The 10,102-nt window shown below is 31.0% G+C and overlaps 2 protein-coding genes across 3 annotated transcripts; both read right to left on the reverse strand.

Moving 5' to 3' along the window:
• Nucleotides 1-376: 376 nt before the first annotated feature.
• Nucleotides 377-3,471, reverse strand: LOC142166441 (desiccation-related protein PCC13-62-like). 2 transcript variants are annotated; one of them, XM_075225734.1, is made up of 3 exons: nucleotides 2,979-3,471; nucleotides 1,729-1,954; nucleotides 408-976 (listed from the first exon to the last, which is right to left on the reverse strand). In XM_075225734.1, the coding sequence occupies exons 1-3, from the start codon at nucleotides 3,278-3,280 to the stop codon at nucleotides 959-961; spliced, it is 546 nt and encodes a 181-aa protein (XP_075081835.1). In that variant the 5' UTR covers nucleotides 3,281-3,471; the 3' UTR covers nucleotides 408-958. The 2 variants fall into 2 exon arrangements, with proteins under 2 accessions (XP_075081834.1, XP_075081835.1); XM_075225733.1 differs by having other exon boundaries at nucleotides 377-1,954; nucleotides 2,979-3,468.
• A 3,317-nt stretch (nucleotides 3,472-6,788) lies between these two features.
• LOC107766086 (isoleucine N-monooxygenase 1) lies at nucleotides 6,789-9,227 on the reverse strand. The gene is given in 5 exon segments (XM_016584799.2): nucleotides 6,789-7,187; nucleotides 7,189-7,403; nucleotides 8,138-8,332; nucleotides 8,334-9,032; nucleotides 9,180-9,227. Coding segments are annotated over 5 exon segments (1,509 nt in total). The 3' UTR covers nucleotides 6,789-6,835.
• Nucleotides 9,228-10,102: the final 875 nt, after the last annotated feature.

The following is a 10,102-nucleotide window of genomic DNA, read 5'->3' on the forward strand; positions in this document are numbered from 1 at the left end:
ATTTAATTAAAATAAAATCACTCAATGACAACAAATAGAATAAAAGATGCATATTTTTGTGATTTTTCCTTTTAAAACCAAAGTATGGTTCGATTAATTCCTAATAGTAGAACGATATCCTAAACTCACATGCGACATATATTTTTTGTATTTTTATTCGTCAAAACTAAACAATCACAAACAAAACTACAAATAACTGCCAAAAGTGCCACGTAAACTCCAAAAATTGTACAACAAAACCAATTATTTTATTTTTCGATTTCTTTTGGAGTAATTGTCGTGTAAACAAAAATCACGTGCTCACAGTGACAACTGATCATTTCCTTCTAATATGACATCTTCCCATTTCATATTTGAAACTTTTTTTTGTTAATATCATCATACATAAGATGAAATCTAATGAATCAACGTGAACATGCACATGATTCCTCGTAAAAGTCAGAAAATACTAAGCACAAATGTCTAATAAGCTCTGCCATCTCTCCCAAAAAACACATTTTTATTCATGTATCTCATTTCTCCTAGTACTAAACTTTCGCTCACTTTATTATGCATTTTTCTGCACGTAGGAAATAAACTTTTCTTTAATTTCCTAACGTTTAATTCCCTTAAACTCCAAGATAGGATTTTGCAATTCGGTCATCTGCTCCTTTTGGGTAAAATCTTCCTGGTTTATTCTCATTTCCACTTCCGTATACTATTCGCAGTATCTCCTCTGGCGTTCTATCATAGGAAAGCGAGTATTTATCTCCTGCTAATATATTTCCTCGTATCTTTCCTTCAGCACCTACTGTTGGTTTCACTTTGAGTCCTTCATCTTTCAATCCATGGCGTCCTAGCTTGTTTCTCAGCTCTGATATCCGATTTGTGAACTCTACTACTGTTATTCCGTAGGGTTCTACGTTCTCTCTTCCTCGCTCATAAAGCAATGCTCTTAGAACTGCGTCTTGACCTGATTCTACTCCAAGTAGCCCGGCTAGTAGTTGCAGATTTTGATTTTTGTATCAGAAGTATTACAGTTCATCAATTCGAAATATAATGACAATACTTCATGCATGCATTTTATTTTATGAGATGATATTTGACTGGACATGAAGTTTAAGATAATTTCTATTATAATTATATTGGTCATGTTAATTTGGCGCATTTCTACAATTCTATCATATACTTATTACTTTTCACCAGCGTAAGTACTGGGTAACTTTGTCTACAAAGCTAATGCAGACGGAAAATTTAAGATATAAAATTAACTAGTGAATTATACTTATGATTCTGAGCCGACTATTATAATAATAGTTTCACTTCTATCCGCAACAATGCGAATCTTATTTATATATACAATTAAGTTATCTAAATGATAACTACAACAATTGTCCATAAAAGAAGGTGATTGTAACCCAAAATATAAGGTAGATTACATGTTATAATAATTATGACTAACCAACAATTGTAAGTAATTGATAATATAAACATTCTTTAAATGATATAGTCAGTATATATAAGTTAGCTAATTAAACTAATGATTGAAAAATTAGATTTAAAAAGACAATGGCATTGCAAGTAGCTAAAATTTCAATTCTTGAAAATTGTATAGATTTAAAATGATGGTCAAATGTTTTGCAACTTTCTAAAATTGAAATAATGCATGTCATGCATGTAAATTAGAACAAAGATAATAATATTATCTTTAAAATTGTGCTAGTTCAGAGAGTAATTTGATTTAATTACCCTTTTGGAAGTAGGGCTATGGAGTTTAGGATTGGCTCCAATATATCCAGTAAGTCCAATATAAGGGATAACATACGAAGCGAGGAGATAATTAATGTCATTAGCGTAAGGATTAAAAGGTGGTTCCAATTGATGTCCAAATGCATCGTTCATAACTGTAGCAAATGCTTCTCTGCTTAGATTTAGCAATGGCCTTGGAAATCCTGCTACTGTATTCTTGATTGCCCTGCAATATCAATTTTATCGAACTTTTAAATTTGGATATATAGACGCTATATAATAAATTAAGAGGGTGTTTGGATTGGTTTTTAACCCGATCAAATAACCTTTTAAGATTTTCTTAGCTTTTTTCATGTTTGATAAACTTAAGAAGAGCTTAAAATAAGTTAAAAACTGCTTAAAACAAGTTAAAAGCAATAAGGTGGCAACCCCAACTTATTGCATTTTGGGTTAAAACCTATTTCTGCTGAAAAGTCTTTTTTTTAAGCCAATCCAAACAAGCTCTAAATCAACTACTGAAGAAGAGGTGTAGGTCTCCCGACACCTATGCTGCTTGGACCTTTTAAAAATATTTTCGGGTGTATGCAGTGGCGGAGGCAAGATTTTCATAAGGGGTTCAAAAAACAAAAAGTTTAAAAAACATTGTAGCTACTGGGAATTGAACCAATAACCATATAAAGGTTTTGAACGCCCATTGACCACTAAGCTATGCTTTCGGCAAAAGGGGTTCGGCTGAACCTCCTTCTGTCCCCTAAATCCGCCCTTTAGTGTATGTTGAGTCCTCCAAAAGTGGTGTATCTTTTAACGATTCGACATACGCACGACAATATTTTTAAAGAATATGCGCAACATAGATGGACACTATTTGGTTGAATTGTATAAAGAATATTTGAAATTGAAACTGAAAAAAGTATTTTGAAGTTGAAATTGTGTTTGAGTATGCATTTTACTTGAAAAAAAGTTGAATCTTTGTGAACGATTCAAACAAATTTCTCAATATTTTATTAATCCAATACACCTTTTGTCTTATTTTATATTATATACTTTTTTAAGGAAAAAATGATATTATATAGTCGCTCTCAAAATAATAGCAGAAAAATGATACTGACACTGAATATATATATATATATATACACACACACACAAAAAAAAAATTATACACATTTTCAACTTAGTTTTTGGCGCGGGCTAAAAGTGATAATTACTCTTTTTTTTTATTTTAATTTGTTCAAAAAAGATGCGATAATTACCTGACATGACCAACTTCTTGGAATCCAAATTGAGCAATGACATCTCTAATTAGAGGGCTAAGTTTTGCAATTCTAGCCCCAATAGGTGATGGTCCACCATCTGCAAGTTCAGGTGCGAAGCTATCCAGCCCATAGCCAAAAGAACCCCACAAGAAAAATTCAGCTTCCATGTACTCTAAATTCAAAGGAAATTCTAATAAATCCACATCCGATTTTGGCACATTAGAACCAATAGCAGCACCACTTGAACTTAGTAATTGCAAAAAGAGGAAAATCAGTAGTGAGAAATAAGCAAATATCATGGTTACAACTGAAAGAAAGAACGAGAAGTGGAACGAGAAGCTTAAGCAAAGAAAACAAAAAAGAAACTAAAGAGGCATTTGCAAAAATGGCCTTTTTTATGCTACACGTACGAAGCGATCTCAGAAAAGGTGATACTGCGTGCAAATCCAAAAATAGAAAGAAAAAAAAACTAAGCTTTGGCTGAATATATAGTTTGTATTTTTCTTTAGTACGTAATCTGGTTTGTTGGGGGTTGGCAAAGGCAAATTATATTTATGGAATGTGTAGTGTGCGAGAAAAACGATGAGAATTAAAAGACAATGGAGAAAGAAGAAAGCTTCTAACTAAATTTAAATTCAGGTGCGAAAGAGGCAGTTGAGAAAGTTTTGGATCAGCTTATAATTTGGAGTAGTTTGTCATAAAGTTGATATCGTCATGCTAATGTTTTCTCTTTTTCAATTTTGATTTGCTTTCCAAACAAACGTGTACTACTAAAAACAGGAATTAACGACAGATAAATTCAATTCTGTAACTAAACAGAAAAATCTATCGCTAATCCGATTTTTCGACGGATCAATGACAGATTTCAAGAAATTTTGTTAGCACAAGCAATTTAGCGAAAGATTAATAACGGACTACGTAGCTAATTCAAGTTCTTTATTAGTGATAGTCGTTCATGACTATTGGAATGTAGCTATCTCAAAAAGGAGAAGAAAAGGGTTGATCAAAGTTTTGTATTTAATTGACTTATAGTCTGTTTGGCCAAGTTTTTTTCTCCCCAAAAGCATTTTTTTTTCAAAGTTGAAGTATTTGGCAAAGTTTTTAGAAGGAGAAAAAGTGTTTTTGAGGAGAAGAAGAATTAGTTTTGGAGAAGAAGAAAAAAATAGCTTATCCTCAAAAAGCATTTTTTTTAAAAAGCGCTTTTGAGAAAATTACAATAGAAAGACTTTGATGCTAGTTCATTAAAATTGTAAAATAATTGTAATATCTTACCCAACTCCTACTTATAACCAAACATCAAAAATAGAATACTCGTAATACTAAAAACAATTAAGACGATAATGTATGATAGAAAAAAAAATTAAGATAAACAATATGATGAGTGACATTGTATTTTTTAAAATTATATTTCTTGTTTTAAATGTAAAGTTGATATTAAAATTCAAAACTTGAAGCAAAAAGAAATATCAAAATATTTTTACAAATGTCATTTTTTCCTTCAATTTATTAATTAACGACTTAATTTTTTTGACCCATCACTTTTCTTCCATTCGTTTTTTTTTTTTTTTTGCCATCCTATCTTTCCTTTCATTTATCTGTTCTGATTTCTTCTCCTTTTTTTTTTTCAAAGGAAATATCAGTTTGCTTCATGTCCTACTTCAAAGTGAAAATTTCAAGTATTAATTCTATATACATTAGTTCATTGAGGAAGGAAATTATATTTATTATACATGATTCAACAAAGAATTCTTTTTACATAAATATAATCTTATTCTAATTTAATTCTTAAATATTAGAATTTCATATATAGTTCTAATAATGAAAGATTTGATAGTCATAATCTTAATTGATTTTAAAGTTGATAAATACTAAAAAATTATTAAATGATTATTTTATCAAATGCGAAATGTTTTAAAGACTGAAAAAGGCGAACACATTTCTCTAAGAAATAGATAATGGGAAACGTTTGATCAAGTTGCTAAGTTTACGCCTTTAATACAATCTATTCATCTACAAGAATTTCATATGTTAATTACACTGAAAAATGAATGATCGCATATAGTCTAGGACGAAATAAGAGAAACAATATAAATAAAGGAAATTTTACCTCTAAGAAACTGATACGACCAAACATCATTTCCATATATTTTGTTCAGTTAATACATTCCTACTTAGCTTTACATTTTTTTGTTGCTTTTTCACATAAGGAATGTTTAATAAATTCATATAATTTAGTTGATTTCGTATTCCTAAGTATTAGGAGAAATAATTAAATAACTATTCCTAAATATTAGGTTTAAATTAAACGACTATTTTACATAATGTGAAATTGATTTTTAAAGGGGAAAAATTGAATGATATTATGGTAAGAGGTTTCGTGCTTTTAATATATATATATATATATATATATATATATATATATATATATATATATAGTTATTCACACTGGGATCATTTGAACCCGTAGTTTGGTAGCTACAATCTGTCTGTATTCTGTGTACAAAATGATAAGAAAGACAGATGGCGAAAGAAGAGGAATTAAAAGCTTCTAAATTTCAGATGGGAAAGAGGTAGTTGAGAAGATTTTGGATCAACTTTTACGGAAAAGTTTTCCAAGACTTGACATCGTCATGCTGATGTTTTCTCTTTTTAATTTTTGTTTTGTTTTGGAAACAAATGAAATCGTTCATGACAATTGGAAATGTCAAATCTTGGTATATTAATTGGCCATTTGGATGCGAAGGCCTATGTCCAAAAGGAAGCTATATTCGTATAATTGGTGTAAATATCAATGCGAGTAAGTTTGGATTAAGCAATCACCAAACTAGAATATTAGTTTTTACATGGATGCAAAAGTAAGAAGACGTGTTCTTTCTAAGTGTTGGTATTAGTGCATTTTTTAATATTAAAGTACATTATTTCTTGTGAGATAATGGTTATAAATAGACAAGAAAGTGGTCATTATTTTGGTGTAACTCTTTAAACAACTAATGCCATGATCTACCACTAATTACCTACTAAATGTTAAATTTTTAACCACCAACCATGTTCTATAACTTTATTATGCCACTACTTTGTTATTTATTTCATGGAAGAAATTCTACACCTAAAAATAGTGATATTTCTTCCTTGTGTTTGGTGTGGGAAAATATGGTATTGTGTATGAAAAAAGTGAACTTGGTGTAGTGAAAAAGAGAGTTAAGAGAAGGAGAAAATCTAAGTCTCTAACTTATTCTCTACAAAAGAGTATTATTTTTGTTGAAGGAATGTATTCATTTTGGTGGAGTTTTGGGCTCAACAATTTGTTCAGAGTTTGTTCGAGTCATACGACGTTGTCGGGCTGTTGTATCCTGGAGGGGACAAGTTAAGAGTATTACTGCTGCACCGATGATGATGCTACCGTAGTGAGCTTAAATCTATTTAAAGAGAATGATATATCCGCTCCTCAGCCTGAAGAATATTTATTTATCTTATTTTTGAACTGTAATTACTTGTAATTTCACCAACACTAAGTGTAGAAGAAGATAGTAATGGCAGCTATTACTGCAGCAAAATAATGATACAAAAAAATGAGTGTACTGAAAACCAACCCAATGAAGACAATTTGAATCATAGGAAAAGACACTTTTGAATAGTTTCTTTCCTTAAAAGAAGAAAAAAAAACAAAATTGAGAAGAAAAGAAATATGAATTCTGGTCTTAAGGAGTGCCACGTCACCTTTAAAATATTGATCACACCAATATTATTGATTCATCCTCTCATAAATACTATAGCAGCAAGAGAATATCCTATATAAATATATACACATACATGATGTGTACGTACATACTTTATTCTGGTATAATTTCACATATTTAAGGGTACATGTCTTTTGACAATCGCGGTTTTGCCTTAGCAAAAAATGGCATGGTACAAAGGAGAGCACATTCCGGGTAATCATCAGCCAAGTCATTGCCTGGAGAGTTCAATGGTAAACTCCAAGTAAACCCTTGAAGAAGCCTAGCAAGTAACATAGTGGTAATTGTTGAGCCAAGTTTTACACCTGGACAACCTCGTCGTCCAATACTAAATGATAACAAACGTAACTCTGAATCAGTGAAAACTACATCATCACCTTCCTCGCTGATATGGAGCTCTGGCTTGAACTTCATGGGATCATCCCAAACTCTAGGGTTTCGGCCAAGTCCAAGACGACTTAATAACACTACTCCCTTTTGGGATGAAGTATTCACCAACAACAGAATCCGATACAGACACATGAGGAGCGTTAAAAGCCGCCAAGGGATGTAGTCGAAAGGACTCTTTAATACAAGCTTTGACATAATTTAACCGTGGCAAGTTGGATTCTTGAACCAATCTATTGCTCCCCATGACATTGTCAATCTCTTCTATAGGATTATCTAACGTTGCAAGCATGAATTCCTGTCAATATAATCGGTAACCAAGAAGGTCAAACAAAATAATCGTAATTGATTTTCTAAAAAAAAAAACTTTATGTTTTTCTAATCAAATCGAAAAAAACAAAAAAAGCAAGTCTCATTTTCACATAAACTAATAAAATGATGTAATCCAAACGGACAATCAATCTTTTGACTTATGTTTCAAAAATATTTTCCAAATTCTTCTGAAACTACTCCCTCGTTCCAATTTATGTGAATATTTTTGCTTTTCAAGATTCAAACTACATACATTTTGAAAGACATTTTTTCATCATATCAACATGGGAAGAATTAAAAGTTATAGTACTTTTTGTATAATATTTGAATATCTAAATTTTAACTTTAAATATCGAGTTAATCTAATTCAATTTAGCTTCAAAGATAAGTTAAATTGACTCTCGAAAAATGAAAAAGTTCAACATAAACTGGAACATAGGGAATAAATCAAGAAAAGCCATCGAGTAATGTTGAATTTTAATTAATTTATATGGTCAAAAAAATATTGAAATTGGTTTTAAGCAAGATTCAAGACAGATTTAGCAGTTTCTAACGAAATCTTACTCGTCTATTTTGATTTATATGACGCTGTTTGATTGGATACTGACCTTAAGAAAGAGATTTTTGAAACTTATGACCGTAAAAGTACGTCACTAAAAGTAAAAATGAAAATCTTAAAGTTTATCATGTTGTTCACATGGTTTAAGAGAGTATACTTACAAGGACTTGTGCTTTAAACTCTTTAGCATTCAACATAGGATTCCCATTAGTATCTCTGAGCATGATAAGGACATCAAGGATGTCTTCTTCCACGGGTTTTTTGCCATTCTTCCAAATATGAATCCTCTGGTCAATTTCAAGATCAATGTGTTTTGTTGCTATGGCAAAGGCTTTCTTAATAATTGCCTTGTGATCATATAAAAGAATGAAAATATTCAAGAAGTGTAAAAATTGCATCAATTTGCTTCTCCTGATCTTCTTGTAATTCTACTAATGGTCCTCCATTTTCTATTATACTTTTTCCAAGTAATCTCTTGCTGAAAATCATATTGTTAATAACATTTGCACAATAGTATCTTGTCACTTTCCTCAAGTTAATAACAAGACGTTTGTTAATGCACTGTTCATAAACGAATCGAAGAATATGGTCAGCTTCTTCATCTCTCTTACGACGAAGCCATTGAAAAGATGTAGCTGAGAGGACATGGGAAGAAAGGATTCTTCTCATTTTCATCCATTGATCACCCATAGGGAGAAAAAGTGAAGTCAAGTAGCCATTGCTAACGAGGTTCGCGGACATGCAAATAGGCCTCGATGAGAAAATCGAGTCTTGATTCTTTAAAAATAGGCAAGCAAACTCAGGAGAAGTGACAGGAATGACATGAACATTACCAAGAGGAATGCAAGCAATATCAGTATCCATTTCCTCCATTAGTTTGTGTATCCACTCAAATGCTGGCTTCTTGTTTAGTACCATTTGAGGAATGCAACCAACTATTGGCCATGGTTTTGGACCTGGAGGCAATAATGGCTTATTTCTTGTAATACTCAATAATTTGCTTGTTATCTTAAGGATTATGGAAAAGAAAATTTGCCATAGAGTAGTAATATATAGCTAAAGAAAGTGGAAACCATTTGAAAAAAATAAAAAATGAGTGGCAATTTAATATTTCTGCTCATGATTTTCCTTGTTATTACTGAAGTCTATCTTTCAAAGGTTGCACGCTATCTACACTCTTTATAACATTGCATGAGCTTGCACATTAGTATTTTTCAGCAGTAAGATTATGTTTGGATCAATGTTACCCATCGTATGATGTATTGTACAATATTGTATCGTTTTTATGGCCAACGTTTGGATAGAATGTATTATTGTTGTTGTTAAATAATATTTTTGTTATTTAATTTGATTGTATAGTAATGTACTATAACTGATAAGTTTACTAAGATACCCTCAATTGTTTTTAGTAAAATGTAGAATTGCGTATAAGAATAACTTAAGAAAACTTCTTTCTGCTATAATTTATCATAAATTATGTAGCTTGAAAACAAGAGCAAAAACTTGAAGAAAAGGGCTAACTATCACTAGTTTTATAAAAAAAATCTAGAACGATGGAAAGAGATAAAGAAACGGTAAGAGATTTGGATGAAAATAAGGGCATGAACCAACTCTAGAAAAGATGGATGTAGACATAGTAGGTGGTTGGAGATTTAGAGTTAAAATAAAAAAAGGTAAAAGATAAAATAGAATTATGGAGTAATAGGCAAAGGCATAACTGAAAAAGAAAATAGGAAATAATCTCACCCTACCAAATTGATTGCTTCATAAAATGGGACTTTTGGTTGTTGAAACAATGATTTAACAATACAATACAATTAATTTTAAATAAACAATTAAAATAAACATTATTTTAGTATAACAATACAATACAATACAATAGGTAATAATCATCCAAACAAGCTGGAAAATAAGGAAGATTACTACGTATCTAATTTGAAGATTAGTACTAATCTGAACATAAGGAAGATTAATTAATTAGCGGAGTAGTCATCTTACAAAAGCAGTCAGATAAGGAAGATTGTGTAAAAGTTTGTGATCATGATTTTCGTTTTCATGAGCCAATTAGTTTTTACTTTGACTGTCAAACTCCTCCACCCCCACCCCCACCCCAACCGTAATTTTAA

This window comes from Nicotiana tabacum, chromosome 11 (assembly GCF_000715075.1).
Source record: "Nicotiana tabacum cultivar K326 chromosome 11, ASM71507v2, whole genome shotgun sequence".
NCBI classification, from domain to species: Eukaryota; Viridiplantae; Streptophyta; class Magnoliopsida; order Solanales; family Solanaceae; genus Nicotiana; species Nicotiana tabacum.

Excerpts from the sequence above, each read along its gene's own strand:
- LOC142166441 (XM_075225733.1), bottom strand. The coding sequence starts at position 3,280 with ATGATATTTGCTTATTTCTCACTACTGATTTTCCTCTTTTTGCAATTA. Across the intron at positions 1,955-2,978 it reads CAAGAAGTTGGTCATGTCAG|GGCAATCAAGAATACAGTAG; the intron begins GTAATTATCGCA and ends TTGATATTGCAG.